General features: G+C 34.1%; 1 protein-coding gene across 2 annotated transcripts in view; it reads left to right on the forward strand.

Annotated features, from left to right (window-relative positions):
- The window catches only part of PACRG (parkin coregulated), a 209353-nt gene that overhangs the window by 33049 nt on the left and 157920 nt on the right, over positions 1–18384 (forward strand). For both annotated transcript variants that reach the window (XM_064414885.1, XM_064414886.1), the window contains exon 3: positions 15625–15759. In XM_064414885.1, the coding sequence (XP_064270955.1) occupies positions 15625–15759 (135 nt within the window). The remainder of the gene's footprint in view (positions 1–15624; positions 15760–18384) is intronic.

Consider the following 18384-nt stretch of genomic DNA (forward strand, 5'->3'; position numbering starts at 1 on the left):
GGATCAATCATACCACAATTCTTCAATCTTGAGTGTTTATCAGAACACCACATTTCAGGAAATTTCAGTCCTATGGCATCAGTAATAATTATTGCAACATTTCTGATTCTAAAATAATTGTTTTTGCAATGTTAGGGGAAGATTTTCTTCAAATTTGAGCACTGGAATTTTCTTCAAGGAAGTGGTCACAGCACCAAGCTTGATAGAATTCAAGTGTTTGGACAATGCTCTCAAGCACATGGTGTGATTCTTGGGAATTGTTCTGGCTGAGTTGGACTTGATGATCCTTATGGGTCCCTTCCAACTCCGCATAACCTGTCATTCTCTAAAATTAGTTGCAACTTTCTACTGCATTTGCATTGGAGCCAAGATTTGTGATAATGTATTTGATTTTCAACAGTTTGGTTCTCAGCATCAAATATTCTGTGAAGTCATGTTCCTGAGTTTATTCCTTAGCATGCAGAAATGCTAAGGTGTTAAACACCATAAAATTTCACTAATACTTGCCTTCTGCCTCAGTTTCTTCCTCTAAGTGTTAAGAAAGCAAGCCAGAGGAAGGGTAACTTCTTTGTTTTCTGAGATTGCCTTATCTATATGGCTTTAGAATCTTTGAAAATTGTGCTTTACTGTACTATTCTTAATGGTGTATTTGCAATTCATAGCACATTATCACTAGAAGCCATAGTATAAGTACAGGATCTGCTGATGACATTGTACAACACCATTTCAAAATGAGAAGCTCAAGGTTATTGTATCTGTACCTTTAAAAATCTTAAATGCATCTTATGCACATGAGAGAAATATTTGAAGATAATTATTTCACTGAAACAGAAGACTAAAGAGCTTGGTGGAATATTCTGGCAGAATATTCTGAGAGAGCTACAGAAATGATATGGAGATATCTATCACATAGTGACAATTGCTAACATTTTATTTTCATTTAGTCTTTGTCCCTGTGTGAGAATATTTTACTCGGATTCAATTTTTCTGCTGTTTCATTATGTCTAGTCCAGTTCATAGGTTGACATGATAGAGAATGACCTTTCTGGGGTTGAAAGAGAAAACACATGAGAAATGTAACTCTAATGTATCATTGGAGTTATTGAGGGGTAATTTCTGTTTGCATAACTTTTAAGCAAACTGAAATATTTTTTGGTCTTTATTTGACCAAAAGTTATGTCACTGAGCTGTAGTTACTGTTAAGATTTTACATGTCAACACTTTTAGTAGATTTGAAAACAACTTTTACCTGTCATCTACCTCTGTAGATTTATCTAATTTTGCTTTCCTGAATTCGCTATGCAGTTACTCAATATGGTTTTGATCTTCAGAGAACCTATAGCTTTATGAGTCCATTGTCTCTTTTTCTTCTTATCTGTTGAAGCTGGAAAATTCACTAAAAAATTGTGCACAGAACCATATTTTTTGACACTGGCTTTTTACAATTCCTTTGGCTACTTGCACCTGTTTTGCCTTTTTCAATTTTATTTTTTAAAATATACATAAACTTCTTTGAAATATTCCATATTTTTTCAGTAGTAGATTATGTTCATCGAGTATCTAAAGAAAACTGACAACTGAATGTTTGGAGTTTTTATGTAGGTGCTCTTGATTTTGATAATCTGGTTGCCTGCTAATGATCCTTGGGATGACACTTGTTCTGCAGCCCATCTGGGGGATGCAGGGAGAGAGTTTATGGTTTTTTCTGCATCTCATTAAAAAGGCCTGATAAGAAATGACATGCTAAAATAGCTATTTTAATAGGACAGAATAAAATTATGAATACACATAGAAAATAAATTTTATGTCCTTTCCAATGCTTGGAGCCCTCCTTTTATTCAGCATTGAACTGTCCTCAAAGTGGATTTGCTAATGGCATCTCACTAGGTTTTCAAAATGCTGTTTTTTATTATGTACATGCATTTTTCTGTTCGCATTTTTTTTAGCTATTAGGACTTCATGTTTCTAAAGAAGACATATCTAAAGATTTTAATATATGGCATCTGATATCTAATTTATGCCAATATCAGCTGTGATTAGTTTGATAATCTCTTATAGCCTCTTTAATCCTTTCAAAGACCCTTTATTGCAAACTCCAGCATCTGACATCAATGTTTTTTACTAAGCCAGTTACAATCTGGCTTAATTTTGCAAATTAGTTTTTTCTGATACCATGCTCCACCTGTGCATCTTTGCAGTTTCTTTTTGCAGCAACACAGTATAATCCTAAGCATATTTTATTGAGATTTTTTGAAGCTGTGATTTTTACTAATAACCATATGCTTAATTTCTTCCTTCTTTTATTACTAGCTGAAAATATTTTGATTGATAAATATAAAGCAAAAGGTGACTGATTACATAAACCTAAATTTTCACAGCCTTGTTTTTTTTCAGCAATAAAGGAAATCATTCATAGCAAGGAATTTGCTCAGTAAATTCAAATGAGTTTACCTTCTGTTGTTTCAAAACTGTTTATGAGAATATCCGAATTCCCTCACTTTTTTCTATTGTATTGATTTGTTGTGTAAATATTTGCAGGAATTTGGCAGTGTATTTTTAAAGGGGGCATTTGGTTTATAATAAAACACAGTTTCAATTAGGTGTACCTTCTAAGTAGTCTTTTCCATCCATCTAAGTTATGTGTTGGAAGACACAGGCTTTTGAAAAAGAAAGTATAATTGAGAGCAGAATCACTGCATTCAAGACTTTGAAGAGTAAACTGTGACTATGGCTATTTTGAAATGGAAAATAAAATGTGAGATTGCAAGTACTTGGGCACATAAAATGCAAAATGTAACATATAATCAGCTGGAGATTTTCATTGTTTCCAGTAATCTCATAAATTCACCAAGAGACCTCTTGTTAGATGGATGGGTACCAAATAATTTTTCATTACATTACAGTTCTTTTTCACAGAAAGAAAGTGTCCCAGAAATGTAGATGTCCATACACCTTCTTATTGGAAACATTAGAAATGTACATTTGTAGATAATTCAATATGAAAAAAAAAAAAAGGATAGAAAAACTGAGCTAAATATTTGTAACCATTAAAATTAAAAACTATCAGCTGGTTAAATGAGAAAAGGAGCCTTAGGAGACACTTCATCACTCTCTACCTGAAAGGAGGGTGTAGTCAGGTCAGTCTCTTCTCCCAGGTTAAAAGGTATAGAACAAGGGGAAACAGCCTCCAGTTGCACCAGGGGAGGTTTGTATTGGATGTGGATAACTTTCTTCAACAAAAAGGTTGTGGAACAGGCTGCCTGGGGAAGTGGTTGAATCAGCATACCTGGAAAGCAATAGTGAAAAGACATGAAGATGTTGCACTTAGGGACATTGTTTAGTGGTGGACTTAGAAATGCTAGGTTAAGGATAGGACTCAATGATCTTAGGGATGGTATCCTAACTCAATGATTTTGTGATTCTATTCTATGATTAGCTGCAGTACTTTATTCTGACTTCCATCAGTGTTATTATTAGTTGGTCTCAGTTGACAGCTGAACTGTCAAATACTGTATTGCTCAAAATTAATTTCTCCTTAAAAGGTTAATAAATCTGATAAGTAAATAATGGTTACTGCTCACCTGTATTTCACATTTTTACTTCACAATTCCCCAGCAATCTTTTCTTTCTGAGATGGTATAACTGATATGTATCAAATAAATTTGTCAAGTTCTTTCCTCAATTTCTGTTTAACTTTGAAGTTTCAGTTTCTGTTACAGAGCTGAAGGAGTACTTCTGTTTTGATTTTGTTGGTTTTATAAATTAGACTAATAAATGCTATTCACTCTATCTGCAAATCCTACTGCTAGATTCTATATATGTTGATTGCATTTGTCAAGAAAAATAGAGCTAATAAAAAAGATTAATATGTTAGAAACATTTTTTTACTACAAAGACTAAGTGTCTTTACAATGATTATTCATGCATAATGTTCAATTACAACAGTCTCTTTGTTGATCCTCAGTTCTGCAAAGAACTCACTCTTGTGCTTATCTTGTTGTAAGCTGAGGGAGTTCAGAAGAAGAAAAGATGGATGAAGCCTAATGTCTTACTACTAGTTTCCAGCTGTCACCCTGATGGGGTTTCAACTGTGCTTTTTACTCTTTAGTGGAAAGAGCATTTTTTTCTACACAGAAAGATGGAAAAAACTATGAAAATTAAAATAAATTTTGCCATGTAGAGAGTCATGTTCAAATTTCCAGTTACATTTCAGTACCCATGTTAGCTTACTGGAAACTGGCTCTTCTGACAGAAAAAAATGGCATATGTAGCCTTGTCACAGCAAACTATGGTGCCTTGCAGTCTATATCCTAGTGTCCATATTTATATCTAGGAGCAAGATGGACATTACAAGATGATTTGTTCAAATGACCACCAGGAAAATTGCTGAGTATGTTGAAAAAGCCATAAAGATTCTAAACTGAGGGGGAGCGTCACATCTATTGGAACTCTGTTTTCAATGCTTCTTCAAACAGTCCTTCATTTTTCTATATTGGAAAAGGTTTTTTCCTAATCATGAAGGCTTTTTTGTTGTTGTTGTTGTTGTTGTTGTTGTATGTGGAAACCTGGTACGGAGAGAACGAAGGAATTTAATTTTAAAAACTTCCATGTCTCAGAGCCATAATTCTTGTTAATTTCTGTTCATGGAAGAGCTGTTTTCTGACAAGCTCTTATGATTTTTTAATTGATTCTCTTGCAAGTCATGTGGAGTAAAATTATTCATATTTCTGTTCCGGCACTTAAAAAGCTACCTGCTTTTCCCTTAACTCCATCTTGCAACTAGATTATGTTAACTGTGTTTCTTCTATCTTTTCTATCTTACCTCAAGAGTCTACTAGGTTCCAATGGAATTATGCTTTGTGATACTGAAAACTGAAACTTTTTCTGGAATTTTTTTTTCCTAACTTTTCTTTAAAAATATTTTCCTTTATGATTAAAACAACGAAAATGTTTTTACTTTAATTGACATGGTCTTTAAAGAATGATTTCTTTGTCTTGAATTTCAAACTGGGAGTTGAAAATTAATTATCTAAGAGGTGCTGTACTGAGAGGCTGCAAGGATATACAGAATTAGAGTAGACATAAGTACCTGTGTTAGAAAATGAAGCCCCAAACAAATAATTGAAGCAATTGATAGTCCAAATGTGTCTCAGGAAAATAGAGTTTGAACTTTCTGGCAAAATTTAAATTTGAATAATATAGTACTTAAAGCTCTTTTGAAAAAAAGAAAGCTTTATAAACAAGAATTTCATCTAATAGTGCAATAAATAAATGCTGTTTAATCTGAATTACAGCCTAGGTCACCTGCATTCTCCATCACTTGCTGCCCTGAGATTTAATAGCAAAACCTTCAGGGCAAGTTACTGGATGACGCAGCCTATGCAATTTCTTTGAGCTATAGAAAAATACTATGTATGAAACCAAGAATTTGTGATTCATTTAATCAAAGTCCTAGCATTCTGATTTTAAAAAAAATGGTCTAGATAAGAAGATATTTACACATAGAGTCAAATTATCCAATTATTGCTGCTTATGCCCAATAGTGAAACTGTTGAAATTTATACACACAAGCTTTGTAGTATCTGTGCCTTTGCATGTCTGGGTTCTGAAGTCAGTGGTGCTATTCCTCCTTGGAAGAAAGAGATCATCATTCCAGCTTTTTTGATAGGAGGAATGTGATGTTTTGTTGATGACCTTTTCCCTATAACCAGAGGGTTCCCCTTGGATATGTTTGGCATCACATTTATATGTTAGCTAACACAGATTACTTTTTCTTCATTGCCACATCATATCCAAATTTATTATAAATTATACAGTTTGCATATTTTGTATACTTGTTCTTGTCTGGTTGGGGGTTGTTTAAATCTATCAATATATAATCTTTTTTATTCTTTATTGTTCTTACAAAGTGGTGAAAATTATTCTGTAATTAGAATGTAATTATAATGGAAATTATATTAAACATACAAAGAATATGATTCCTTGAGACTCTGCCTACTTTCCAAGAAGTTTAGTGAAAATCAAAAAGGTTTTTTATTTCTGGATTGCATTGTTCTGTGTAATTGTAGCAGTTTGTTGCTCATGGGACTGGATTTTCTGATGCTCTCTAGTCCTCCTTAAGGAGCTAGTAGTTAATAAATAAAAAATGTCCAGTGAAAGTTTCCTATTGCTAATTATCAACATTAGTAAGTAACCTATTTATCACTTTAGTCTGTAATGTGTACTTTTCAACTCTTAATGTGCATACTTGTGAGTTGTGGGGTTTTTAGAACAATTACTTTCGACTAGTGTATGAAGACAGTAATATTTCACTTCAATGTACCTGTATAATATTGATACAAATTTGCATTTGGGAGTTTTATTAATAGTTTTATTAATAACGCCCTTTCCTAGATGCTATGTACAGCAGTTTCATCATTGTTCCACCTTAATTTATTTTGGATTTATTTTTTTATGTATTTAATAAATTTCAGAAATACATTTCTCCATAACTGGTGTCCTATTTAGTACCCTGGAGGTCCAGACACTCATCTTTACTATGAAAATCTTAGATTTTTTTCAGTTATAGCACTGAAATTTATGCATTTGGGATACGGTTTCAACTAAAACAATGTCTTCCAGGGTTCTCGAACCACATATTAGAAATAAGATTTAAATAAATTGATTAGAGCAGTCCCATTGAAACTAAATATCTTCATTCCAATCCCTGCTCAAATAACATATATACCAAATAAAACTGCATCAGAATATGCTAGGAAATAGCATCCCAATATATTGAAGTCCCATAGATAAGGCATTCTCTTTTTTTCTGCCACATCACTTCTGTAAGGAGTCTGTACACTGTAAATTAATGGTGTCAGTTTAAACTGAATTGAGTATAAATGTGTAGGTTACAACACAAGAAAATGCGATGAATTAGACATAATTTGACTGAGAAATGGCATAATGTCTAAAAGAATAATTTTTATTCTGCACATTATGGATACTTTTCAGTTTCTTCTAAGTAAAAATGATCCTTTTTAATTTTTTAGAATCTTCAAATCACCAAGAAATTTAACTTTTCATTAAGTGTTATATGTTCACTGTCTAGGTAGTTAAATCTACTTTGCTAATAATATATACTGAAGATGCTCTGTTTCTGTCCTTTGACTTTCACCCAAGAGAATGTTCATGCTTCCTGCTAAGCTCAAAACTGGGGAAGGTTGGGATTCTGCTCCTGCTAGCACCCTAGCAATCAGCTCTGGAGATGATGAGGAGTATAAGAGGAAATAATCATGATGGGGAAAAGAAAATATGTAGCTGGTCATATTTTCTGGCAGAGGAAGAAAAAAGCTCTACATCTGCTGTGGGGATGCTTTGAGTGTAAAGGATGAAATGAGCTCTCAAACTTTTAAAAACCATGTTTTGACTAGCTAGATAGAATATGCCTTCCTGTGCAAAAAAAAACATTCCTGAGAATATCCCATGAACCATAGAAAAACTTAGGTCAATCTTCTGTATTATTTCAAGTCTAAGTGGAATAAAAGATGTATACAATAATGAAAAAAATTATGCCTAGCTGAATCTCTAATCACATAAATATATAGGTCAAGAAGGCTAAGAGGAAAGCTGCTGAAGTGACATTTTAAGATCTCATTGTCTTATGTGGAAAGAAACTGAGGAAATTACAGCTGAAGCAGTTGGACAGCCTATGGCCATGAATGATCACAATGCTAAAAGGAATCTTTGTCTCAGACTCCTTTCCAAAATGAAAGGAAAAAAAGCCCCAAAACCCCTGTCAATACTCTCCAGTCTAATCAGCTTACTAAAAAGAGAGAGATTTGTGATATTTTAAGGCATTTTTAGTACCATGACAGAAAAAATGAGTACAAAAAACAATAGTAAGATTTTAAAAAATGGGGCAGGCTTTGACATTTTACAAGAGTTAATCTAGCTGTACTTCACTATGCACCTGAGACATCATGATGTCCAAAGAGTTATTATCAACTCCTTCCCTAACAGTCTATTAAAGAATCTTGGTAAAATTCACAGTACATTACTTTCTGATACTTCTGAAGAAAGCTTTTATTTCCGGAAAAAAAAAAAAAGGTGGCAGGGCTTAAGGAAAAAAGCTATTAAATGAAGTTTAAGCCATTTCTTAGCTCATAGCATACATAAATTGAACAATTCTGAAAGAAAAGCTTAGGACATGACACTGGATAGTTTATTTAAAACTTGTCACTGATGACTAACAAATGTCAGCATATGATTGCCAAACTAAAAAGTATGAAGATAATAACTTTATGTAAGGAATTTTTTAACTTTATAAAATGGTCCCCCGTATCTTCCAGACTCCCGAGACCACAGAATCCTCACTGCCCTGAATATGTGGCAGATTGATTTAGCCTACAGTAACAATTCTGTATGGATTAAAGATGCTGCATAAGAGCTTCAGTATAAGGAACAGCTATATTCAATACATAGAAATGGTAATAGGATCCTACAGAGTAAAAAGTTAGAGTTTTTAAAAAATATTTAATATATTCTCGTCCAGATTAATATATTTCCATGCAGATTTAGTAGACTTCAATAACAGTATAACTTCTAGCTTTTCTGAAATTATTAACATAAATAAATGAAACTTTATCATTTTTTTAGGCATGAATAATTCTTTTTCGGGTAAAGGGGTTGCAAACAAACAGTTTGGGTAGTTATGGAGATTGACACAACATATTTGGAGAATATCAGTTACTACAGAAAGTGACTAATCCTTCATTTGCCAATATGAAAAGCATTTAAAATAACAAAATTCTGGAAGTAAGAGCTTTGCGACTTTTCAAAGATACATTTTTTCCTTCACAGTCACAACCCAGCTACTGTCAGTGTCTGTGAAGAAATATTCTGTGAGAGCTCCTTTTCACTTGCATCCTACAATTTTGACTTCTTATATGAGACAAAATTGACTCTTTCACCAAGGAAAATTTAACTCTTCTTGGGAGATTTTTTTTAACCTATATGCCAAGCAGACAAGCAGAGATTGTTAAAATGTTTTCAACTGCATACAATATGAATTAAAAACTATTTGTTTCCTACTGGTGTTCCTCTTCTGAGGGAATGATTTGAACTTAACATCAGATAAATCAATTGATCAATTTTCCCTGCAAAAAGGACAGATATCTTTGCAGGTTAATAAATACCTTTATGAGCAACAGTAGCACTGAAAGTAAAAGAACCTGCCCTACATTAAAATAGCTATCAGGAAAAATTTAGAAGGCTTCCAGATTTAGTACAATTGATGCACTGGAAAGCTTTGTGAAACTAATAGAGCAAGACTATATTCATCTGGACTGGAAGGAAAGAAATATATTAGTAAAAAATATATTAACAGTTGTCACTCTTCCCCCTTTGCATCAAAGGAAATTGCTTGGCAAACATCAGGAGAGAAATTTAAATTATATTAAATAATTATATTATATTCCAGTAGAGAATAAGAGATGAAGGACCTTCCAAGTACTGTAAAGCAGTTTATAACATAGGCACATCTCACTTATTGAAACAGCTTATCTCTTCCCCAATCAAAAATAACATTTCTTGAGGTGGTGAAATAGAGTAATTCTGCATTCAGCTTATGTCTTACTTTCTGTAGTGTCTCAAGGCAATAACGAGACACAGTATCTTTGTACAGAATCACGTGTCTAATTTTTCTTTCAAGTGGTAGTGCTTTGGAAGCATTTGTGATGTTTGCTGACCTATCAGTAGTTTCATTTGGGGGTCGTAAAATTGATTTTTCTCAATTTAACTTTTGAAGTTATAAGATGGGCTTTGATCTGTTGTCCAGATTTGTGGAATAGCCCCAGAAGCAGCTTCTAAGCATTAGATGTGGCACCATTTAAAGCATATCAAAAGTGGCACATTTGAAGAAATATCTGATACATGTTGAGGGATCGTGTTCTTTTGATATTGAATGCTTGTGATATTGATATTAAATAAAAAGAATTAATGTGGAACTCAGCAGTACCTACTGGGACATCTTACTGTGCCTCTCCTGTCATTTGAAGTTTCTCATTCAATTTTTGGTATGACTGCATAACAAAATCAAAACATGATTGCAGATTGTATTAACCACCTAAGTCAGTTTAATCAAATTAGGATCAGTAAATTAAGAAGAGCAGGACAGACTTTGCTGCTTATTACCAGTCAGAGCAGACACTCTTGGGGTAGCCTAGATGAAGTTCTGATTGTTAACACTTGCTAAGATCTGTGTTTCCAAATCTTTAATACTGCTACTGTGTTTATTCAAAACCCTGTGGATGTCACCAAAAACTATTATCATCCTATTGTTCTGTTGTGTTGGTAGGTAACTGCCAAAATCTTGATGTTTTCTCATGGGTTATTGATGAGATTGTTTTGATGATGGGATTGTCTGTGTTACAAATGTAGAAACATGTAAGGTACTTTTGTGTGGGCTGACTTTTGCACCTCAACCTGTTAATTAGGCATGGGTTGTACCTAGGCAATGTTGTGTCAGTGCCTGTCCAGGCAAGGTAAGAGCTTTATCACACTATGAGGATGAGGACTGTGCGGTTGGCAGTTCTGGTAAAGTTTCAACATGGCCCTGAATAGTGCTAGGTATATTATTTGGTCTTTAATTTTGAATACTCCTGCTAGCTGGAGTATTCTTCATTGCATAGATTGCCTTATTTCGTATATATTGCATTTTGCTTGACATTGACGTTAGGATTTGGCCACAGCTTCTGGCACCAGTACCCAAGGAAATGAATGCTGATCTTTCCCATGGTGAAGTAAGTGGATTGCCAGTTGAACTGTGCTGCATTAGCAAAGTTTAACACCAGTACAAGAGGCGGATGAAACAAACACTTTGTCAGTGGTTACACAGACATTTCCTTAATGCCACCACCTTTACATCACTCTGAGACAGAAGGCATTAGTAAATTCTATTCTGTGGATGCAGTGCAATTTTGTACACTTGTTTTTTTTAGTTTGAATACAAAGAATGTGAATTTATGGTTTTATTTTGAAAATTGAATTCTTCAAGGTGATAATATAGCATTATATTTTCAAGGAAGCCTTTTTTAGGTAAGATAGTTGAGTGGTCATATAACTTTTGATTCCTGTAGCTTCAAAAATAAATTTAATGAAATATTTTTGTGAGGAGAAAATATAAAAGGCTAGGGCTAAATTCCAATTTTCTTGTCAGAATCTTGGAAGACAAAAAGTGGAAATCATTTCTTCCTTCTAAATGTGTTAGTCTGGGTTAATAAGAAAAATCTTTAACCATTAAATTTGATTACATCACTTGTCTTTCTTTTAAATACAATATATGAAGTATTATATAAGGACAGTAGGATCTCAGCCCAGTTTTTGTTTAGCTTAAACTACTTATGAAACTAGTGTTAGTTTTCACAAAAATGGCCAGTTGTCCTACATAGACATGTTTAAGTCCCTGAGCGTGCATGAAGTTTGACACTCAGAAAATTAACAAAATTCAATCTTCAAATACTAATCACTATTTAAACCTGGCTTCAAAAAATTTTTCTTAGTCATTTTACTAATGTGCCATCACTGAAAAGTTTGAGAATGCAACCTGGTAAAATGGCTTTCAATGCTCATGAATCAATGAAAGAAATATGGTCTTTCTCTATTTTTTGCTTAATGGCTTGCATCTTTTATCTTGTCACATAGTTCAATGGCATAGAATTACAATAAATTAGTTTTGCAATTATCAAACTCTTCAACTTCTCTTTGGCATTTAACGAACCTCAGAATCTGTTTATTGCTTCATATACTTTACCATCATGAATATTAGCCTTTAATTAACTGGAACTCTAATCTTAATCTTTCTCACTATATTGCAATGAAACATTTTTATTAACTTGAAGAAGATAGTATTTGTTACTTTTTTCCAATAAATGGAATACTTTCAGAATGACCTTTTTATCAGTAATTATAACAATATAAAATGTAAGAAGGCAAAATTCATTATACCAAAGAAAAGCATTGTCTGATTAGTTTTTGTGTATTTCACTTAGCTACATAAAATCACTGAGAAGCCTCAGCTGAGAGAGGCCTATAGAGATCATGTGGTCCAGGCTTAGATCAGGAATTGCAAGGAAGTGAGAGAGGAAATCAAGCACATAAGCTCTTCCTCAGGCAGATTGTGCACAGCTAGAATGACCCAAAGCAGTGTTTGCATTAGAGAATAGTGCTCTGTGCTGGTCTCCCTAGTAATGAAGGCTGGAAGGAAAAGAAACTGTTTGCAAAAGGTAAGCAGCAGCGACTCAGTACAGCCACTCTAGCAAAGGTCTCATAAGCTAGGTTTGTCAGATACAAATCAAACAAGTTGTCTTCTTTAAATACAGGAGAGCACAAAAGTACTCTTCAGTTATGCAACATTACTGTATCTTCAATGCAGGGACAGTTCCACTGTCTTCCTCATTGCTGATTCTTCTTTGGTCTCGATAGATGTTAGTCTCATTTCTGTCTTGATCACTTCATTGCTTTGAAGTCAGTTACTCTTCCAGGTATTTAAGGTTTCTGTATCTATTGGAGATCAATCTGACAAGAAAAGCATCTTTAAGACAAAGGGAAAAACAACAGCTCTCTCTGTTGACGCTATTTTCAAGTATTCGGTACACTGCTACTTCTCCAGCTGTACACAGTACTTTGGTAGTTATACAGTGCAAGAGTTGCTCAGAGGGTAAAAAAGCCCATATTCAAGTGTAGACAATAATGGCATGTAATATTGAAATGAGATAATAGATGAAATTTATTAATGGAACTTCTTAATATTTGGGTTTAGAAATAATTATTTAATATATTAATTGAAAAAATCAGGATTGCATAATGAAATTTATAGTTGACATAATGTTTGGAGTTGTTATTAAAATATATGAAAATCATGGTGTGACAGATACAAGTGGAAGCCTTTGAGAACTGATATAATAGAAATGTAATGAAATATTATAGTAAAAAGTACAACATAATGTACTTAAAACTAATGACAAGAAATTATATTATTAACATTGAGGTCATCATCTGAAAAAAAATACTTGCTGTGGCAGTTAATCAATGGATAACCATAAGATGCCAGTGTGATGTCACCATGAGAATAAATGTAAGGCTGAGAGATCTACCAAACAGACTGTATCACATGAAAAATAATACTTATTGTATTTATGATTCCTGATAATAAGAATTTAGTCAACTTGAATGGATTCCTTTTTCCTCAACTTCTCCAGTCACAGTTTAAACGTACAGAAACTTTTAGTATTTTCAACACTGACTTTTAGCCAGGGGTTCCATAAATCCACTATTTTCTGCATGAATACATAAATACTTTTGTTTGTTCCACACTTTTTATTGACTAGATGGTTTTTTATGTCCCATGCTTTTACTGGAGGAGATAGTGGAAAATCTGCCCTTGTCACCTTCTCCATAATGTCCTGATTTTATATTTATTTTATTCTTCCATAGTAATCATTTTCTCACTTTATTCTGTTATTTACCTTCAGTCATTATCCTCTTCTGGACCTTTTCTAATTCTACCAATACCTTTTTTTGAGATGGCAGATCAGAGTAGGTGTACTGCTTAAGATGGAGCTTCTAAGCCTTCATGTAAGGACAATGCACAACAAAGGGGTTTGATACCAACATACCTTTAGGCCTTCTAGTATCTTTGTTCCTGAATAAAAAAATAGGAAGAAATTTAATTAACATAAACATATTTTCTAGAAAATTTGTAAAGTGCAGTAGAAAAAGTCTTGTAGCAAATTTACTAACATGAGTTGGGAAGAAGAGAATGTCTGGTATCAGAAAAGATATAATTTGAGATTGCATTAGCTACCTCTAATTATGGTAGTCTGCTAGAAAGAGTTCAGATTGTATCTCATGTAATCAAGACAGCATATTCTTTATCAATAATTTAACTTAAAATCTAACACTGACCTCTGATATTGTACAGAAAATAATGTTTTAAAGGATGTATGAAATACCTGCTTGTGAATAATATACAAAAGAACAGAGGTGCTTTTCCAGTGGCCTAAAAGTGCAGTGACTCTGAGACTTGCCTCAAATGAGAAAACAAAAAAAAAACCAAACAACATACCCACAAAAAAAACCAAGTCAAAGTACATATATTGGTGGCATATAACAAACTGTTCCTCTGAAGAACAGCAAATGGAAGTTTATTTACATGGGTTAGAAATACTTTTCTTTGAGTGTTACTCTTAACTGCTGCAGATATGTCTACTAAACAAAGTTACAGCTGTGCATATCAAATTTATTTTCACTGGACATGGTCTCTCAGGGACATCAATATGCAACAATAGGTCACAGTTTAGTAGCCCTAGTTGAAGGAACTTGTAGAAAAGTACAGTGTAGGCATATCAATAGTGGACTCCTCTACCTAGGCCAGTGGAAAATTGTGTGAAAACTTTTTGAAGGGAAAAAGTGCCAAGTCAAATTTAGATTTGTAATTAGAAGAGTTAAATTACAGGATAGCCTAAATGAAAATGAGGATGTTACAAATTTACATTCTGTTCACTGGAAAGCTGTATGTCTGCTAGAAACTAATGTAAGGGTGGGTCACTGAAGACAAATAGAACAATACAAAACACTGAGTTTACAATCATTGAAGCTCTCACTTTTTTTTTTTTTTTTAATGACACATTCTAGCATTTTTAACAAAAGAAACATGCAGAGAATTGTATGAAGTTCTCATCCCAGATATACAGCTATGGAGTTTCACAGTGAAGAATCAGTTGTCAAGGACATTTGAGATTAGTTTAGCTCTCTTAGACTCTCTTAGCATTTGAGATTAGCTTTGTTAATTAGCTTAAGCAATAGATTTAAGTACTTGAAATTCTATTATCATAGTGCCAATTGTTAGTTGCTGTTACTACCATGTTTGAGAAAAAGGTTCCAGCATGAGCATTCTGGAATTGGACTGTCATTCAGACGATGCCATATGCTAAACCAGCAATACCTCAGATAAGGAACTAAGTGGAGCTAAATCAAATTTCCTCACAGGCAGATGAGAGAGGTCTGAGCAAAAGACCTCCATTCTTTCCAGTGCTTCAACCATCAATACTGAAGGACTGGAAGTCATATGAAAGCCGAATCCATAGCATTTAGGGAAGGGATATGCTAAAAGAGATTACCTGATCTCGTTACCTAATGACGAGTGAAAGGCAGTGGAAGGTGCAAACAGTAACATTAGTTGGAAATTAAGTCAAATTACTTCTAGAAAGAAACAGGAAAAGGAGAAATACTTAATTTCCCAATAACTTCTGCTACGTAATGTCACTACCTTCTTGGTGTTTTCTTTTTGCTTAAAAATGCTGTGATAATAGAAAGATCTACTTTAAAATATAGCAATTTTTTATGGGATAATCTGAAAGTTGCAAAAAAAAAAAGTAGTTAACAAAACCTGTAGATCATTACTAAAGTGTACTTTCAAAAAAGTGAAGTTTAGCATATAAAGAAGAAATCAAACTATAATTTGGGAGATCACTAATATTCTTCTTTTATATCTATTTTAAGCCAGGCTTTAGGCTTTTTCTAAAAATATATTATCACTAAACTGTGGGGTTTTTTTGTTTTGTTGGTTTTTCTTTTCTTTTTAAGGTAAGAGGGCCCCCACCTGCAGGATCAGTAAAACAAAGACCAGCAAAACACACAGCTTTTCGCAAGTTTTATGAGAGAGGAGACTTTCCAATTGCTGTTCAGCATGAGTGTGCAGGAAACAAAATCGCCTGGAAGGTAAGTCCTGGCACAGCTGTGACAACCAGCTGAGCTTATTGAAGTGACATCTCTCATTGTCCAACAAAGTTAGCTTGCAAGTAAATACACTGAAATAATTTCTTAGCAAATGGAAGATGGTGGGAAAGTCATTAGAGAACGGCCCCTGAGTCAGCTGTCTGCCTTGGCTAACAATTAAATTATATTCTGCAAAAAGGAAGATGACAGAGTTGCTTTGCCTTGGAGAATTGCCTCCTGCCCGATTCATCTCTATTTTTATGAGGACTTGGCAATGCAGCCTGTTTCAGGCAGTCCATCAAATGATGGAAGTGGCTGGATACAGAGAGCAGCAGCCATTTATCTCCCCCAGATTTCACCTTCCTGCAGGACACTTCCAAATAGAAGCTTTAATTACCTAAATGGATAGGTCAAGATTGTCTGCTCCCTGAAAATGCAGAGCAGAATACAAACGAAGGCAGATTCTCATTCCAGGGCTGTACTCTCAGGCTCCAGCATATGTCAGACAGCGTAATCGCTGTCATACGTGCCTCTGTTACAGGCTGACCTCCACTGCTGAAACCATTACAGCTCCGACATTTCTCTGACAAAAGGTTAATTGGCTTCAAAATAAATGTATTGCCTAATGACTCTATTCTAATGCGGCTGTGTTTCTCTCTAAAATGCTTGGTGACGTTATTTGTAAAACTTGCCAATCTTCTAAGTAACTACTGCAGACTTTTAAATTTAATTTAAAGAATGAATGCTGATCTTTAACCTGCTCCTACTATTTAATTATTTTGGTTATCATGAATTACTTTATTTTTTGTCTCATTTATTGGACTAGAAAGATTTTGCTGGAAGCCGTATTAGTTACAGAAAATTAACATGAAATGCAGGAACAAAATGTGTCAGATTTTTATAATGTTTTAAATTTTTCATGTCGTAAACATGATACCAGATCTAAATGTAAAGCTCTGTTAATTCAACACTAAAAGGAGGAATTTTGCAATCATAACTGATTCTGCTTGTAATGAAGCAAACAGGATTGTCTCTGTAGTGTGGTAAGTAGTACAATATTTGATAGTAACTAAATTTTTAAGATAGCTCTTTTGCTTATTGAAATACAGAAGAAAGATTTGTACTACTATTTTGTTACCTTTAGAGGTTTTGAATCAGCACAATGAACAATTAATAGTCCTTGCAGCAAAGGGAATCTCTGTCCTAAAAGACTTTACCCACAATCAAGATGAGATTCCACTGCAATTGGGCTTCAGGCAACAGTAGAAATTCCCTTGCTGGACTAGAACTCACAGGCTTATAACTCAAGCCTGCACTCTGATCTTTCATCACCAGGTGAAGCCCAAAGGTGATTTTCAAGTAACTGCAAAAAAAATCTGCACAATTTAATTTTCATCTTGAGGCTTTTTAATTTCTAATTTCTCAAAAATCAAACTAAGAGGTACAGAAATACTGCTGGACTGGCATTCCACTAGATGATGCTAGTGACTGCTTAGTTGACTTAGGACATCAGGAAATTAAATGGAGCTGCATAAGAAATTCAGATGGGACATTAGCAAAAGGTTTTTCATCGAGAGGGTGGTTGGTCACTGGAACAGATTCCCCAGGGAAGTGCTTGTTAGTTTCTGGACAAAGCTCTTAGTCATATGATTTAGATTTAAGTAATCCTGTGAAGAAAAAGGAGTTGTATTTGATGATCCTTATGGGTCACTTCCAGCTTGCTAACTTATCTGCAAGCCTTCCAACCACAGATGCATGCTAAAGTAAGTGTTTGATTTCTGTATCTGGCAATTTTAATTGTTGGAAATCATACTGCCTTGAACAGTCACAACAGCAGAGTCTCTAGTCAAAGATTCAGCATGTATTTTTTCTTAACACACTCTGCAGTCTTCTAGACCCAATGTCCACCTACTGCCGTAAAACACTGGCTTTTTGCTAGGGCAATGTAGGCCTGAGATGTCATGCAAGACTTATTTTTGCTATTCTGCTAATCCTTTCTTTTGGAAAAAAAAATATCAGAACCTCAGCATGAATGCAAGTAAGCAGCACAGTAGTAGACTATTCCATTTCTGTATTAGTGCATGTTCAGATTCAACCTTATTTCCCTTATTCCATGCTACTCAATTTAGTCACAAATCAATCCTGACTGAGTTCTGTGTCAGGCAGGCACTCAACCACACTGAGGTAGTAGAGTTACTTGAGGCTATTGTTTAGTTTGACATGCAACTGTCATTGATTACTGTGCAGTTTAAGTACATGAAACAGGCAAACTGGCACTTTCCAGTTCAAACTTTTCATTAGATACCTTCTGAAGTCTTACAGGCTGCCCAGAGCTGCAAAAGGGTGAGGATGTTGTTCATCATTAGCTGATACTTAAAGATACAGATTAAGTAAGGTCTCTATTTTTCACTTGTTTAAGGACATAGTTGCACTACTCAAAAGACATCTAATGGCTATTTTTCATCAGTTGATTAGTTGTATATCTAATTAAAGAAGTTAACTTTCTAGTAATATGTTTTACTTAATACTGCTAAATTCATGACAACTGGAAAGATATCTTACATATGGAATGTGTTGAGGCAAATGTCCTATAAAAGCTTGACTGAAGTATACTTAGTGCATGAATCA

This window comes from Passer domesticus, chromosome 3, assembly GCF_036417665.1.
Source record: "Passer domesticus isolate bPasDom1 chromosome 3, bPasDom1.hap1, whole genome shotgun sequence".
In the NCBI taxonomy this organism is placed as follows: Eukaryota; Metazoa; Chordata; class Aves; order Passeriformes; family Passeridae; genus Passer; species Passer domesticus.